At 40.5% G+C, this 18,342-nt stretch overlaps 1 protein-coding gene and 1 non-coding gene across 5 annotated transcripts in view; both read left to right on the forward strand.

The window, feature by feature from the left end:
* The window catches only part of ERICH3 (glutamate rich 3), a 112,600-nt gene extending 104,105 nt beyond the window's left edge, over positions 1-8,495 (forward strand). For all 4 annotated transcript variants that reach the window (XM_030865960.2, XM_060304261.1, XM_060304260.1 and 1 more), the window contains 2 exons: positions 3,276-5,538; positions 6,157-8,495. In XM_030865960.2, the coding sequence (XP_030721820.2) occupies positions 3,276-5,503 (2,228 nt within the window). In that variant the 3' untranslated portion in view covers positions 5,504-5,538; positions 6,157-8,495. The remainder of the gene's footprint in view (positions 1-3,275; positions 5,539-6,156) is intronic.
* Positions 8,496-16,012: 7,517 nt separating this feature from the next.
* Positions 16,013-16,150, forward strand: LOC115858404 (small nucleolar RNA SNORA70). The gene has a single exon (XR_004041638.1). It is a non-coding gene; the product is annotated as a small nucleolar RNA SNORA70 (small nucleolar RNA).
* The last annotated feature ends 2,192 nt before the right edge of the window (positions 16,151-18,342 follow it).

Here is an 18,342-nt window from a genome sequence, read left to right on the forward strand (position 1 = left end):
GGCCAGCTTAGCAAAACAGAGGACTTTCTTTAAATATTTTTCATAACTGACTTTATTTTTAGACATCTTTATTGGAGTATAATTGCTGTACAATGGTGTGTTAGTTTCTGCTGTATAACAGAGTGAATCAGCTATACGTATACATATATCCTCATATCCCCTCCCTCTTGTGTCTCCCTCACACCCTCCGCATCCCACCCCTCTAGGTGACACAAAGCACCGAGCTGATCTCCCTGTGCTATGCCGCTACTTCCCACTAGCTATCTATTTTACATTTGGTAGTGTATATATGTCAATGCCACTTTCTCACTTCATCCCAGCTTACCCTTCCCCCTCCCCGTGTCCTCAAGTCCATTCTCTACGACTGCGTCTTTATTCCTGTCCTGCTCCTAGGTTCTTCAGAACCATTTTTTAAAATTATTTTTTAGATTCCATACATATGTGTTAGCATATGGTATTTGTTTTTCTCTTTCTGACTTACTTCACTCTGTATGACAGACTCTAGGTCCAACCACCTCACTACAAATAATTTCGTTTCTTTTTATGGCTAATATTCCATTGTATATATGTGCCACATCTTCTTTATGCATTCATCTGTTGATGGACTCTTAGGTTGCTTCCATGTACTGGCTATTGTAAATAGAGCTCCAGTGAACATTGTGGTACATGACTCTTTTTGAATTATGGTTTTCTCAGGGTATATGCCCAGTAGTGGGATTGCTCGGTTGTATGGTAGTTCAATTTTTAGTTTTTTGAGGAACCTCCATACTGGCTGTATCAAGTTACATTACCACCAACAGTGCAAGAGTGTTCCCTTTTCTCCACACTCTCTCCAGCATTTACTGTTTGTAGATATTTTGATGATGGCCATTCTAACTGGTGTGAGGTGATACCTCATTGTAGTTTTGATTTGCATTTCTCTAATGATTAGTGATGTTGAGCTTTCGTTCATGTGTTTGTTGGTGATCTGTATATCTTCTTTGGAGAAATCTCTATTTAGAAATCTCTATTTCTGCCCATTTTTGGATTGGGTTGTTTGTTTTTGTGATATTGAGCTCCATGAGCTGCTTGTAAATTTCGGAGATTAATCCTTTGTCAGTTGCTTCGTTTGCAAATATTTTCTCTCATTCTGAGGTTGTATTTTCATCCTGTTTATGGTTTCCTTTGCTGTGCAAAAGCTTTTAAGTTTCATTAGGTCCCATTTGTTTATTTTTGTTTTTATTTCCATTTCTCTATGAGGTGGGTCAAAAAGGATCTTGCTGTGATTTATGTCATAGAGTGTTCTGCCTATGTTTTCCTCTAAGAGTTTTATACTGTCTGGCCTTACATTTAGGTCTTTAATCCATTTTGAGTTTATTTTTGCGTATGGTGTTAGGGAGTGTTCTAATTCCATTCTTTTACATGTAGCTGTCCAGTTTTCCCAGCACCACTTATTGAAGAGGCTGTCTTTTCTCCATTGTATATTCTTGCCTTCTTTATCAAAGATAAGGTGACCATATGTGCACGGGTTTATCTCTGGGCTTTCTATCTTGTTGCATTGATCTATATTTCTGTTTTTGTGCCAGTACCATACTGTCTTGATTACTGTAGCTTTTTTTTTTTTTTTTTTTTTTGCGTTACGCGGACCTCTCACTGTTGTGGCCCCTCCTGTTGCGGAGCACAGGCTCCGGACGCACAGGCTCAGCGGCCATGGCTCATGGGCCCAGCCGTTCCGCAGCACGTGAGATCTTCCTGGACTGGGGCACGAACCCATGTCCTCTGCATCAGCAGGTGGACTCTCAACCACTGTACCACCAGGGAAGCCCCCAAATGCATTTTTAAGGGAAATGTAATATGTGCTATTATTGTCTTACTTCAAAATGTTTTATTTTAATAGCTGGCAAGAGGCCAAGGGAAAGCAAAAAGGACAGCCAGGTTTGGCGTCAGGAGAGGAACTGGAGTTATAAGACATTCCCAGATGGGGTATCAGAATAGGGACGAAGTGAGTAAGATTAGGGCTTTAGGTTTCTGGGAGATTGTTGGTGATGGGGTGGGGGTGAGATGGCTAGAAAAAAGGGCAAGCAAGAGAAAAAAATGTGAGGAAGACACACTTGCCTACTTTATAAATTTATATAATTTGGAGGTTGACACCCTGGTTTTATAACTTATTTTATAGCACCTAGTCCAGTATGTTTTACAAATGAAAAAAAATTAGATTGATAGAAAACATTGAGGTGACCATTTTAGAAGCTATCTCCCTAAGTATTATTCTGCAATTGGAAAATTTAAATGCTTTGGGTATTTGGCCTGAAATGCCTTTATTTATTTTGCATGGATCATTGCAACAGAAATACATGTATTTGCTAAATAATAAGAAATCTATTTGAAGCCTTCTAAGAAACATATTGAACTTGTATTTATTGAAGTATGAAAGCTAGAACACCCAGATTTGCAGGAAATTATGGATGAGAACTTATGAAATACTTCAAGTAGGTTATTTATATTGAAAATTGTCCCAGACTAAAAAGTCCTGTCTTGCTCTGTGATCCTGTTTTGCCAAAGGCAAATCAATTTCTGAATGTAGATGGGAGGTATTCTGACCTATAATACAAATTTGTGTATTTAGTAAAAAGTCTTACCTTGAACTACAAAGTTATTTGATGACTATATCTAGATATAGTAGCTTTAATGGGAGTAATGTGTGGGATAATGAATGATCAGCTCACATTGTATTATGATTCTGTTGCTAAATGCCCATATGAGTACAAGAAACATAAGCTAACAGGCATATTATGGTGCTATAGGGAACAATGATTCTTAAGATTAACGTGCTGTAGGGAACAATGATTCTTAAGATTAAGTCCTCACTATTTTCCTTGTTGCATAATTTTTTCTGCAAGCCATAATATTTCAAATGAAAGTGGGATATGTGTGTGTGTGTGTGTGTGTGTGTATGTGTGTGTGTGTGTGTGACAGAGAGAGAGAAAGAGAGAGATTTTATTATTTAAAGACATGGACTTTTTGTTTGTTTTCAACATTTCTGATGTTCAATTTTCCTTTAATACCAATGTGCCCATTAAATTTGATACCATTTCTTTTCATCACGAAAAGCCATTGTTAAATCATGGTACATGTTATAGTCAATGGCATCCTAGAACCAAGAAAATGTTGTATAGATAATATAAGTAGCCCCTTGATATTATATATAAATATCTCTTATATATCTAAGACTTTTTGTAATATCTCCTCCCTGCACTTTGATTAAAGTAACCTTGATTTCTAACCTTATTTTATAGCACTGAATAGGAATTTAGCGGTGGAGGAAAGGGCAGCACTCAGCTCAAACAAGGAATCCAAGCAAGTTGCATCAAAAGAGCATACACTGGAGAAGAAAGAAGCAGTGGAGGAAGATGGAGGTCCCCAACACAGGGATGCTGACATAGAAGAAAAAGGGGATGCAGCACCGTGGGGAAAAGCAGGGGTTAATGAGGTTCCCTTGGGGCAGTGGAAGCCAACAGTAGAGCAGCCGGCATTAGTAGGACAGTTTACAGAGGAAAGAACGATCCCTCAGGGCGTAGTAAGTGGGGCAGAGGCAGAAGCAGAAGGGGATAGAAGGCAACAAAAGGAGGGGTTAGACCCCAGAGGACAAGAAGCAGCAAGAGATTCTGGAGGTCTGAATGAAGGGGAGGCTTCTGAGGAGCAGGCCTTGAAGCAAACGGTGCTGGAGACAGAGACGGCAGCTTCTGACGCGGAGCAGGGTGAGGAGAAGGCGGTGCTTACAAGCCAGGCAGCAGCCCTGAGAGAGGCAGCGAGGCCGGAGCAGGGAGAGTCTGAGGGAGCGGCTGTGAGCGAGGCCGGGTCTGCAAAGCCAGGTGTGGAGGACAGTGAGGGGGAAGCATCCACAGACCTAGAGGACGTGGGACCCGGAGAAGCTACACCCGAGAAAGTAGAGGAGGCCATCCTGTGGGGAGAGGCACCAGCCAAGGAGAGGGGGGCAGTTCTGGGAAGGGAAACTCCCTTGAGCTCCTGGACTTCTGTGAAGGCCCAGGCAACTCGGACGGGGGTTTTGGAGGACAGCCTTGAAGAACTTCGTAAGGGCCCTGTGGAAAGGGAGGAGGTTGAGATAGAGTCAGAGTCTAAGAAGGAAGATGAGAGGAAAGAAATGTCACCTGAGGAGTCAGGTGCAGCGTGCGAGAGAAGGAAAGCTGAGAGGCCAAAGACACCTCTGGGGGAAACCAACTCTGAGAGGGAAGCGGTGGCAAGGACAAAGGCGCCTCAGGATGAAGACACTTTAGAAGAAGAGCAAAAGTTGAAAGAGGAAGAGGGGGAACCCATGAAGGAAGTAAGACCCAAGGAAGAGACACAAGCCCCCCAAAATGACATGGGGCATGGGGCTGAGGATGAAGCAGCCGTGCGGGCATCTGAACTGACTGAAGACGCAGGGCCGCAAGGAGAGGATTCACTGACCATGTCTGAAGCATCCCCTGGATTTGAAAAGTCCCTGGAAAACATAACGGTTTGGGGGAAAGAAGGAGGAGAAAGACCAAGAGAAGCTGGAGACACAGGGCGCAGAGGCAGAGCAGGGCTGCGCCTCGGGGAGAACGTGGGCCCCGCAGAGCAGGACGAGGGCGCGAGCCCTGCAGGAGGGGGGATGTCAGGAGCCCCTGAAAGCGAGCTCTCAGGGCAGGCACAGACACCCGGGGCTGCCGACGAGGCCCGGGAGTGTGCAGCCAAACATCAAGACAGCCTGATGAGCTGGGAGGGGAGGGATAAAGAAGGGCCTTTACAGGGGCCACAGGGAGCGGCTGTCCCAGCCAGGACACAAGAAGATGTTCCCGAGGGAGAATCCACCATGGCAGGAAAGTTGAGTGAAGAAGTGATGGGTGAGGACCCAGAGGAGGTGGCTTTTGAAGAGCCCACTCTGGGGGTCGGGCTGATGAAGAACGGGGACACCGAGGGGGACAGGGGCTCGCGGGGCGTGGTTGTAGCTGAGGAAGGTCGCCACCAAGGAGGAGGAGAGACAGGACCAGCCGCAGAGCGGGAGGCGTTGGCAGGTTCGAAGACAGCTGGGGGGCAAACAGAAGCGCATGAAGCCTTCTTCTCAGATGCGGCTGGGGAGGAAAGCCGGCACAGAGTGGATGAGACACTCGGAGAAACGGCAGCTGCACACAAGGTGGCTGTAGAGGAAACAGTGCTGAGCAGGGAGGAGGCGACAGTGACTTGGGAGACGGAGGCTGAGGTCGAGGCTCCAGGGCAACCTTCTGACCTGGAAGGGAGGGCCCCACCGCCAGGGCCGGCTCGGGAGGGAGGGGAAGCTAAACCCACACAGGAGGCGGAGTCCGTGTGGAGTCCGGGGCAGCTGAAGAATTCAGATTGGGATTTTCCCAAGACAGAGGGTCAGAGCCCAGGGGAGAGAGTGCACGGGACGCAGGAACACTCACTGGAAAGCCCAATTGCACTGGGGCCCAAGAGAAGCGAGAGCATGCAGTGCACAGAGGAAGTGAAGACCCAGATGTTCTGCTGAACCCCAGGAAGGCCTAAGAGACTTTGCAGCTGATGGTGAGTTTAAGCCTGCCCTGTCTGCAGGATTAAATAGATCCCCCCTTTGGGTTGGCTCATCCCTTTCTCAGTGTCTGCACACACACACCCTTCAACTCTGGGCTGCTGAGCCCCAAGCCCATCAGGACAGGGGGCTGGGTGAGACGGACAGGGACCAGTTTCTGTTCCCTTCACAGCTCTAAGTCACAGCCCCCGTCTCGGCAAGCACAGCTCTAGGAAGCAGTGAGATCCTCCTTGCCTCCATTACAGGGCCCCAGAGATGGGTGCAGAGGAGAGAGGGTGTCACAAGGACAGGTCACAGGAGGAAAGGCTTAAACTCTGTTCCAGAATTAATTTCCCTTTGTGATTGTCCACCTTTAAATGGGCTCTGTGTCTCCATTCTGCACTTTTGTGCAGTTTAATAAATATATATAGCATATATCTGCAACATATATAAAATATTTAAAATGTGTTAAAATATATGTATATATGTAAAATATTGAAGACTAAAGACCAAAATTATTTCCAACATTTCCTCGTGTTCCTGCTATTTCCCTGATGCCCTCGTATCCTTAGTGCCTGGTTTCTACTATCCTGAGTGATTATATTCATAGTCCTATCCTTTTTGTTATTTTTCAGGATATTTTCAAGATGTCTTCTGGAAGACTTAGAGTGGAGAAGGATCACCTGAGCATCTCACCAGGAACTTAGATTTTTTTTTTTAACATCTTTATTGGAGTATAATTGCTTTACAATGGTGTGTTAGTTTCTGCTTTATAACAAAGTGAATCAGCTAACGAGGACTTTAGATTTTCTCTTTTTTTTTTTTTTTTTTAAAATCCCTGTGCTTGTCTGAGCAGTTCCCAGTCTGCCAATGCTGGTCTGTAGCACCTCAAGTACCTTGAGAAGAGCTGCTCAGACTCTCCCTAGGGTGCTGGTTCCTAATGGAGGAGGCTGATATCTAAGTCTACATAGTTAACATGTCTATATTCAAATCAAATTGATAGTTTTCAAATGTTTGACTTTTACCAAAGATTACCTGGAAGTCCCAGTCCTGATGCCTGGGGTTTGTTTAAATTCCTTTTAATTTATAATCACACATTAGTCCCAGTTTCACACATGAGCGTTTTATTTACAATCTGTGGCTTTGCCTGTAAAAATGAGCTCTAAACGTCCTTCCCGGTATACTCGGTGGTAAAGATTGCTCCAGACCTGTAAGTCCTTCTAGAAAAGGATTCCATGGCATATCTATTCACTTACACTTAGAAATAATCACGCTTTCTATTTATGCCAGATGAGTAATTTTAAGTGTAAATCTTGTTTCAAATTGCCCTTTGTTTTTGCATGTTTCTGTAGTGTTGCTTTAGAGGTAGACAGGTAAATGCTTGTGGCATTTCACTCCTGGGGGCCTTATTTATAGGGCCACTCAATTTAAATCAATGTAGTAAATAATTTAGCTACGTAAAATGAGTAACAACCACTATAGCAGGTAAACATTGCACATCAGTCCATACAGCAACATTCTAGACTCTAGACTCCGGTTGGTGTCACTCAACTTGGATTAAATTAGCATGCTGCTCACCTTCCCAAGTTCTGTTATTTCAAACCTGTGAACTAACCCTGCAGTGCATTGTAAATCCATGGTCACAACTTCTTCCTAAATTACCCCTGCCCCCATATCACTAGGAATAGTTGTGTATCAGTGTGCCCCTTGGGGATTTTGATTTCCTTGTGATATCTTTCTTTGTTCATATGCCAGTGCCCCAAAGGGCACATATGTTTGGCCATCTTTTCATTATGTGAGGAGGTGAAAGAAAACATCCTAAAGCAGTGATTCTCCAGTTATGCTACACATTAGACTTTCATGGGGTACTTTCATGAATGATTCAATCCCTGGCCCTACCCCAGAGGTTCAGATCGAATTAGTTTTAAATGGGTATAGGCATCAGTTTTTTGTTTTTTAATTCTTCAGTTGGTTTTACTACGTAGGCAAAATTGAGTACTGCTGCCCTAATCATTATACAATCCATACTGGCTGCCCTGTGTCCCTAAGGACCAGGCATATTATCTTTATTTTTTTTTTATCTTTATAGATGTGTTTCATTTTAATAAAGGAGTCATTCAGTGATCAAAGGTATAATGGACCAGTGGTTCTCACAATGTGGTCCCTTGATCAGGATATCAGCATCACCCAGAACTGTTCCAAACACAAATTCCTGCCTTCATCTCATACCCATTAAATTGGAAACTCAGTGGGTGGGGCAGAGCAATTGGTGTTCTAACAAGCCCTCTGGGTAATTCTCATGTACCCTCTAGTCTGAAAACTGCTGTCACAGACTATTGATTGTTTTGAGGATTGGTCTCAGTTGGAAAATGGATTGCAGAAGCGTTGTGTACTTTGTCTCTCTGTCTCTCTTTTACCATCTGTCTCTCTTCTCTCTTTTTCTTTTTTCTCTAAGCAATGGTACTCACTTATAAAAGTGATTACCTCAACTTTAAACTCATTTTTATTGGGCATGTAATGATATATATGTGAAGTCCTTCAGCCCCATCCCCTACTGGGGACGAGCATCACTCATGGCACATCATAGATCTCCATTGTCTTACATTTTATGAGTGGATTTCATCTACATTATATCCAATTTCATTTATTACTGAGCTGTATTACTGTGATGTTCTACAGTATTTTTTCGCTGATCTCAACCTCATTGCTACAGAGCACTTTGAATACATAGCACCTTATGGGAAAGATTGTAAACTTGTTAATTCCATTGAAGAATGAGTTTTGTACAATGTGCTAAATGGAAATTGCATTGGATTATTTTTGTATTTAACACATTCCATCAAAACTTTCTGTAAAATTATACTACAGTCTGCATGTGGGTTTGACTGTGAAATTCAGTGTTGTGATATTTCGATGAAGTGAATTCTTTCTCTGCAAATACTATATTGATAAAATTATTTTATGTTTGAACTGATTATTTATCTTAGTTTCGTTATTAAAAGCATAAATAAACCATATGTTTACAGAGAAGACATGAATGGTCCCTTTATAAATAAGACCAGACTTTTAAAATCTTCTTTTTCTTTTCCTTACAAAATTTAAACTCCATAGAGTAGAGCAGAGAGAATTATTTTCATTGGGCTGTACTTTTTGAATATATGTGTTTATACTGACTGCGTTCATATATGTCTTTTACATATACGGAATAATATCAGAGAGGAAAATTGTTATCATTATTTCATAGATAAGTAAATAGAAGCTCAGTTAAGTGACTTGTCTAAAATCATGGCCAATCTCATGTGTTCTCACTCCAAACTCCGACTTTTTTAATCACATACACTTCCTTCTAGGAAGAGGAATATTAAATAGGTACTAAGATGCTAAATGTGAATCTCTACATATTTTTGTTTACTTGTAGAAGTAAAAATCAAATCTCATGCATATGTCTTTTATCAATAAGAAAAGGGTTATAGTTCCAGTCATTATTGATCAAAGAATATGATAGATTATTTAAATAATTCAAGAGAGAATAGACAACCAAAGTAAAGATAGACAGAATGAGGTTATTTGAATTTCTTGAGTTAAGCCTTTTCTATGGCTTTGTAAAGTCTTGTGTTGTAAATTTAAATTATAGTTGAGTAGTTTAAAACTTCTAAGATCAATAATTTTGCCACAGTGATTGCCATTGGAGATCATTATTTGAGAAAAGAAGGCTGTAAAAAGATTCATCTAGCATGTGAAGTATTCCAACAGCTTCAAGGACTGTGGCCCTTGAGAGACCACTTCTGACCTTGGGTAATATTTTCTTCTAGTCTCCTATACCACCTGTGTCATTTGAAAGATATTCCCAGTTATCGTGGCCAGCAGCAAGAGGTACAAAGAACAGGGAATAAATACAGCTGGGATTGTTTAAAAGTTGCTCTCAAATTCACTCATTTTTCCCTCTTTATTATGTTTTCTCCTTCTCTCTAATATCATGCCCTGTGACAGCAAAACCATGCTCTTTAAAATAACAGAAAACATAAACTCTACAATAAAATGCTGGATGTTTGAGAATGCACATTCCCTTTGAAATTCCTATCAGAAGTCTCAGACTGTTTAATAATCTTTGCAAACTTATAATATTTTGGAGTGATGCAAACCCCGTTTTTTACTAGGGAAAATGAGGTACACAGAGATACCTGAAACAGATAAGCTGATACCAAAGACTATATAAGAACTAGCTCTCTGTCTCTTTTGTCAAATGTTTTCTGGTCCTATTAAATATCTGCTTATGATTAAAGGGCATAGAAAGGGCAAAATTATAGGAGAAATCTCACACTTGTTCAGGAGCTTGGTACGAATGTGACACAGAGACCCTCAAGCTGGTGTGGGTGTACCTCTGAGGGGAGATGAAGCTTTTCAAGGGATCCACTGCTAAGGCTACTTTGTAGACGTCAACCTCCATAAAATGGACCTGTCTGCGAGCTAGCCTGCAGTCAAGACTAATCTCCCTTTTGCCAATCTCCCATTCTCTCTTCATAATAGAGACCAACTCTTCATCCATTTACCAATTTTACTATGTTGTCTCTGGGATGACACAAATGACAAAGGAACAATTTGAAATATGGTGCAGATATTGAGAAAGGGAATGACCTTAAGGTTAATAAATCCTTCTGCAAGTCAAGGGGTTTTCAATTCTTTGTTTTCAAGAACATTAAATTAGGACCTAATTGACTTGTCAGCTGATAAGCCACTGAAATCATTTTTGGTATTTCATCAGTCCGTTAGTGAGATTTTCTTGTTAGAGGTACAGAATCCAAATTTCTAATCAAATGCACTCTCTAAAACTTGGTGTTTTTTCGGTTTTGTTTTTTAGAACAGCTAATTTTGTTCTTGCTTTGCAAATGCTGAAATACAAGTTTTCAAATGCGGCTTAAGTGAAATATTTTGGTCGTCTGAATTACAGATGTCCCGAGGTTTGTCATTGCCTGTTTGTAGTCCCCACTGAGAATGCAAAAGTTTATGGTTAGAGACAGCAGAAGCACCACATACTAGTTATTTTATGCATACACGGGTGCACGCATGTGCACACACACACCTGCCATCGATTAATTTAAAGAAAAGGAAATCTTTGAAAATGAATGGAAACTCTCCCCACTGAACTAATCATAATGTCAGTGGCTCCCTACTAAGCACAGAACTCTCCAGGAGAATTCAACAAATTACAAACCTATCTAAGCATAAACAAATCGGCTTAACAAACTCAAATCTGAATCACTGGTTCTCAAATTTGGCTACACCTTAGAATTCCCCGGAGGAGATTTCTTTTAATCTCCGGGGGTGAGGTTTGGGCAACAGGACTTAAAAAAATCTCCCCAGGTGATTACTGTTTTGGAGCCAAGGCTTTTCTCCACAGATCTCAATTCTGAATAACTACTGAGATGAAAAGGTAGATGTTAATGTGATTTCAGAAGCCTACTTTAAATCGGTATAATACAGTTTAACACATTATGCTTTTACTATTTTATTCATTTTATTCTTTTACTCTTTTATTTCTTTACTCATTAAGCCTCACAATGCTATGAGGAAGGTACTATTAGCCCTATTTTATAGGTGATGAAGCTGGACACAAAAAGAAGTAACATATTCAAGTTGTAAAGCTAGGAAGCGTCACAGAAGGGGGTTAACCCAGAAAAAAAAATGGCTCCGTCTGTAGCAGGAGTTCTCAAAGTTTAGCTTTGAATTAGAATCACCTGGAGGGCCTTTTAAATTCAAATTTGCTGGGTCCCACTCCTAGAATTTCCAATTAGTTAGGGCTGTAAGGCACCGAGAATCTGCATTTCTAACAAATCCCCACATGACGCTGATGTTGTTGAGCCAGGGACCAGACCTTGAGAAGCTAGAGTTCAAACTGTGTTTTAAAAAGGCCACCAGGTGACACTGATGCACGCTGAGCTGTGAGAACCAGCGTTCTGAAGTGTTCTCAGCCTGGGCTGCACATTAGAACTCACTGGGAGGTTTTGAAAAATCCTTACGTCCAGGCTGCACCCAGACCAGTAGAATCTCTGGGCGTAGGACTGGGTACCAGTCTCTTTTGTTTTACGGTACGCGGGCCTCTCACTGTTGTGGCCTCTCCCGTTGCGGAGCAGAGGCTCCGGACGCGCAGGCTCAGCGGCCATGGCTCACGGACCCAGCCGCTCCGCGGCATGTGGGATCTTCCCGGACCGGGGCACGAACCTGTGTCCCCTGCATCGGCAGGCGGACTCTCAACCACTGTGCCACCAGGGAAGCCCTACCCGTCTCTTTTAAAGTTCCCCGTGCAGCTGGGGTAGAGAACCACTGCTTTAGAGTCTACTCTCTTAGCCAGAACTTTGTATCCTGCCCTTCACACCACAAAGATGAGGGCTTCCAACACACAAGTACCACTACAATTGCAAGGGTAATGCTGGAATCATTTTCTGTTGCCCGAGAGGCTGTATTTGAGTCATACCCTATTAGACGACAATAAATATCCTTCTCTTCGCTGCTGAGGCCTCTTCTAGAGGGGATTGCTTCTTAATAGCAATTAGATTCTGTTGTTTTCAAATCTTAATCTCCATTTGCAAACTGTAGGATCTGTGAAGCTGAGTCTCCGTAGATTTGTGGCTGATTAGCCTCTGGACAGCCATGGAGAGTTGAGTGTCCCTTCTCAGTAGAAGAACTTGTGCTCCTGGCAATTCCTAGCCCATGTGTCTCCTAAGGCTCAGTGCATTTTTCAATCCTTGAAAAGGATTGTACACCCTGAGCCACCCAAGTCAAGGGGCTGAACACCTCTAACCAGTATGATAAATAGCTCCACACCTGTCCAGTCCACACCTGGCAAACAGGTGCCTCAGTTGATCCTAAGGGGTTGGGGAAGGGCTAAATCACAGATTATATTCACTTTACCTCTCAACAGTTATGTCCAGGGAAAATCAGAGTATAATGAACAAGAACGATTTGAAGAGAACCAACAAAGAGAAAAATAAATTAGATAAGGATAGCCTGAGGGAAAGAGACAGAAAGGGACAGAGGTAGTCTCCATTCTACCTGTTGGTATATAATAGTGTTTTCCACTTATAGGTTACTATCACACATACCTTGCATTGTTCTCATGAAGTAGAATCTAGTGGCAAGCAGAAGAAGATAGGGCAGGTACAGTTGTCCCTCTGTAGCCCACTGTACCTGCCCTATCTTCTGTTCTGCATCTGCAGATTCAACCAATGGCAGATTGAAAATATTTTTTAAAAAATTCCAGAAAGTTTCAAAAATCAAAACTTGAATTTGCCATGTACTGGAAACTATTTACATAACATTTACATTTTATTTACAATTATTTACATATCATTTACATTGTATTAGGTATTATAAATAATCTAGAGATGATTTAAAGCATACAGGAGGATGTGCATAAATTATATTCAAACACTACACCATTTTATATAAGAGATTTCAGCATCCTTGGATTCTGGTATCCATGGTGGGGGGGGGTCCTGGAACCAATGCCCCTTGGATACTAAGGGATGACTGTATTTTTTTTAATTGAGCTAAAAATGATTTATAATATTATATAAGTTTTATGTGTATAATGTAAACAAAAAGAACAAACAGTGTTGCTCATCACCCCAATATACAAATGTTAAGTCACAATCCATTGCAGTCACCCACTGACAGAGCACCCTAAGGAGAATTCACGTAGATAGTTAAGATACATATCTAAGGAAGAATTTCATTGACCCTAGATTTTCGCATCTTCCCATACATAGAAAAGCACTAAAATTATTAACTTGAGATTAACTGTTGTTTATGATTAGCAGTGAAGTGTTACCAATATGTATGCTTGACTATACATAATTCCCAGCCAAAAAATTCGTATATATCCTGGCTCCACCCCTACCTCTTCAGGTTAAACTGAGAACCGGTTTCCCAGGTTATAGTCCTTAGTAAGTTCCCCAAATAAAACTTAATAACTTTTATGTTGTGCATTTTTCTTTAAGCTGATACCATTATATTTCTGCTTCCGTATACCCTACAATGTGCTCACCACCAAAAGTTTATTTTCCATCCATCAGCATGCAGTTGATATCCTTTATCCATTCTCTGCCCCCCTCACCCTTTCCCTTCTGGTAATCACTACTCTGTGTCTATGTGTCTGTTTTTGTTTGGTTTGGTTTGTTCATTTATTTTGTGTTTGTTTATTAGTTTTTCTGCAACCACTATTGAAAACAGTATGGAGATTCTCCAAAAATTAAGAATAGAACTACCATATGACCCACTTCTGGGTATTTATCCAAAGAATACAAAAACAGTAGTCTGAAAAGATGTATGCACCCACCATGTTCATTACATTATTTACAACAGCCAAAATATGGAAACAACCTAAGTGTCCATCAACAGATGAATAGATAAAGAAGGTGTGGTATAATACATATACAGTGGAATACTACTCAGCCATAAAAAGATGAAATCTTACCATCTGCAGTAACATGAATGGACCTTGAGGAATGACTGTATTTTAATTCCTATTTTAGAGATGAGCAAAAAAGTTCTGAGACTTTTTCACCTTTTGTTCCTTAAAGTTGTATTCTGTGTAATTTCTTTAGAGCTATCTGCCAATTCTTTTCTATTTATCTGTCTAATCTTCTATTTAATGCATTCATTGTACTTGTACTTTCAATAATTTTATTTTTCATTTCTTAAAAGTTGTATTTAATCTTTAATCCAAGTCTACCTGTTCATTTTTTTTCACAAAAACTGTTCATCTCTCTGTTTTGCATTCCATGTCAAGTCCATCAGTAAGCCTTAGTCGTGTCTATATTCAAAGCATATTGAGAGACATACTGAAATACAACAATTCAATATTGATTTTGAAATATTCAAAATGAGTTAATATGTAATCCAAAGATAGCTAAAAAGTGATATAGAATTGTTAAAACTTACTATTTATTGTAAGTCACTGGTATCCACAAAAACTTTTGATATTTTTGTGTAATAGGCATAAAATAAGAATGAAACATAATTGACTACAGGGGAAAAAAGAGAAATATAAAAACAACTTATACAGAAACTAAATTGAATCTCCAAAGGGTGCCAAAAACCTAAGGTATATGTATCTGTACCACCTCTATCAACATTTAAAGTGGAGAAAGGGTCTATAAAACTGCATGATAAAACTCTAGGATAATATTACAGTGGCAATAATCATCAATAGTATTAAGAGCAAATTTTCTTATAAGAGCAAAACAAATTAAAAAATATATGAATAGATGCACAGCGATATTATATTTTCATTTATTAGTCAGAACATCTCCCAACCCACCAGATGTCTACTACCAACACTAGACCTATTTCTTCATTTTACTACCAGGCACGTGATTGTATTATCTACTCCAACACCCTCTCCCTTAACTACAAAACTGCAAATCTATCTGTTCATTTTGATGGTCCCGTGCTGCTTGCTAACTTTTTCCTACTTTGTGTCATTTTATTTTTAGGATTTCTTTAAGTACTGTATGTGTATCTACTTTCTATTCCGAAACCGATTCTTCTAATATCTGATATCTTCGGTGTTTGGAACTGTAGCTTGTTATTTCTGTTGACTTTCATTCATGGTGATTTGTTTCTCATTTGTCTGTGATATTGTGTTAATTTTAGTTTGTGAATAATCCTTTCAGGGTCCAGTTTAATGTGCCAATTTTTAATAAATTTCCCCCTCATTGTTGGCACAAGGCTTAGTCACCAATTTCAGTACTAATAGCCCATTGCCCTCAGGGCAACCTTGCTTTTCCCTTGTCTTTACCTGATCACTGATGGTTTTAGCTCACCTTTTTTTTTTTTTTTCAAGTGTTTCCTTATTCACTGCAAATTCAGCAATAAAGTAAAAATTTTAATTTTATGCAGGTTCTACTTATATTGGGAAAGCCCTTCAAATTATTGAGTCCTCATGTTATGAAAGACAGACTTTTGACATAATCTTCAAAATATTTATATCATTTAATTGTAAAGTGAGAGAATATATTTTTTCAAATATTCACAGTTACAAATTCCCAGTAAAGTTCGGGTTGACTATGAAATTACTAGCGATTGAGACTAAATTTTTCCACAACTAAAGCTTCTTAAATGATGGTTTAACACAATTGTCTTAAAATGGTTGGGAAGAGATTTTTAAATTGCAATGCTCTTGTTATTGGCACTTAACATTGTAATGTTCTTTTTAGTGGCATTTAAAATTGTAATGCTCTTGTTAGTGATATTTCTTCCCTTATATCAACTTCAAGGAAGAGTTCACATATGGGTCAAGGAAACAATTAGGTTGTATGAAACTTTCTAGTAGAGAAGCAAAGGAGTATTCTACCTTCCGAATACCTCAGTTTTCATTTCTTTTTTCACTCTTTTGTAATTTGTCCACTGTAGCTAGTAAAATAAGATGGGCTCAGGGACTCTTTCTACTCAGAGGTAAGTAATAGGCCCCTTTAAAAATGGGAGTAGACCTTGCAGCCAATTCAGCCTCCATGCTCTTTTCCCCCTGGGGGCCTGGTGTGCAATGGTTGCAAACAGCAGCCTCCTAGGTAGGGTAGTGTATGAGCCTGTTGCCTGTATGTGTTGCCCTAAGGGACCTTGGCAGCAGCCCTTTCCAGTGGACATTCATGATTGGAAATGCTATCCCCAGTCTAGGCTCCAGATAGGTATGCACAGTGCCTTTGGAAAGCCCCAGGGCACGGTAGCCAAATCATAATGTCCATCCGCACCAAGCTGCAGAACAAGGAGATGTGATTGAGGCTCTACCCTGGGCCAAGTTCCAGTTCTCTGGCCACCAGAAGATCCACATCTCCAAGAAGTGAGGATTTACTAAGTTTACTGCTGATGAATTTGAAAACATGGTGACAGAAAAGTGGCTCAGGCTGTGTAGTCAAATACATCCCTAATCATGGCCCTCTGGACAAATGGCGGGCCCTGCGCTCCTGACACCCATGGCACTGTCCCCTCCTTACTCACATCCATCAATAAATCCTATTTTCCTGTCAAAAAATAAAATAAAAAATTTTCAAAAATAAAAAGGGGAGTAGACCAATGTCTATTTCCAGGTTTTGATATTGCACCGTAGTTATGCAAGGTGTTCTGCTGGGGGAGACTGGGTGAAGAATACACAGGACCTCTCTGTACACTATTTTGGAAATTCCTGTGAATTGATCATTATCTAAAATAAAAAGTTAAAAAAAGAGCAGAGTGGAAACTAGGGTAAGGTCTAGAGACAAGAGGGTGTGAATGAGGATGTTGCTTCTGTCTCTGACCAGGCCTTAAAAGAATGGGAAAAAGGGGCTTTGTGTGACACACTCGTGGTTTATCCCAGTTCTCCAAAGTCATTGTGCAACAAAGCCCTAAGAAATGATAACAAACACTCATTTGCCTGCTGTACATTATGAAACCCCTGAGTGACCCAGCAGGGTGACAGGCAGCTGCACGAGGGCACAGAAAACTAGTCATCTTCTCCTTGGAGATGCAACTAATAGCTCCCTTTAAATGCATGGTGGGTTTTTTTTTTTTTTTTTTGATAGTTATTAATGCCGGGTTTACAAAATAAATACCATAAATTAGCACCACAGGAAAACTGAACTCTATGGAATCTATAATATAAACAAGAGAAAACATGACTTTTAAGGCAGATCACTTAAAATTATAAGGGGATACAGGATCTGTTTTTTAACCAGGCTAAGAACTCTAGGAACATTTGTAAACACTCCTGTTTGCTGTGCCGTATGGTTTTGATTAATTGCAGCATACGCTTGTACTATGAATAATCATTTTTGATACAGTAGTAAGACATCTGACAGAAAAATTGCAAATAAGGAGGTGTTTCTCTGTGATTCCTGAACTCTATTAATATTTTAAATCAGTTAACAGCTTAATGGATAGTGTGGGAGAAAGGAACAAACTAATTTAGCTTTAGCAAGCAACTTGAACAGTTTTCACTACTCACTGTTTTACATTTTGCAGGATTTCCATTTGTGTTAATAACTTATTACTTCTATTAAACATACATTTTCCCTTAAGCCTAATGTTTCTTCAGTGGAGACCAATTAACTAGGACAGTCTTTTCTTAGCTAGCCAATTATTTTAATTGCTAGAATTTTTTAAAATGTGCTTGCTTTGCATAGATTTGACCAGTTGAACTTGCCCCCAGAATGCATTGACTTTGTGATACAGGAAATGGAAGATTTTTGGTGAATATGTGGATGCCAAAAAACTTGAACATTTAGGGTTCCGCAGAACTGAGCGGTAGACTAACAACCCTATGCCTCTATTCCATTGCTTTTCATCCTCGTCTTTGCCTTTAATTTGGTGACTTTCCAATCCAGCCCTATTCTGTTCATTTTTTTAAAAATAATTTATTTATTTTATTTATTTAATTTTGGCTGTGTTAGGTCCCCGTTGCTGTGTGCAGACTTTCTCTAGTGACAGCAAGCGGGGGCCACTCTTCGCTGCAGTGCATGGGCCTCTCACTGCAGTGACATCTCTTGTTGTGGAGCATGGGCTCTAGGCATGTGAGCTTCAGTAGTTGTGGCTCATGGGCTCTAGAGCGCAGGCTCGGTAATTGGGGTGCATGGGCTTAGTTGTTCTGCGGCATGTGGGATCCTCCTGGACCAGGGATCGAACCCATGTCCCCTGCATTGGCAGGCAGACTCCCAACCACTGCGCCACCAGGGAAGTCCCTCTGTTCATATTTTATTCAGCTTCCTTGTTGTCTATGTGAAGAACTATGACTTGAAGGATGGGCAGGCAATTACTGTACTAAGGAGGAACTGTAACATGGTAGGTGGGGA

This window comes from Globicephala melas, chromosome 1 (assembly GCF_963455315.2).
Source record: "Globicephala melas chromosome 1, mGloMel1.2, whole genome shotgun sequence".
Taxonomy (NCBI): Eukaryota; Metazoa; Chordata; class Mammalia; order Artiodactyla; family Delphinidae; genus Globicephala; species Globicephala melas.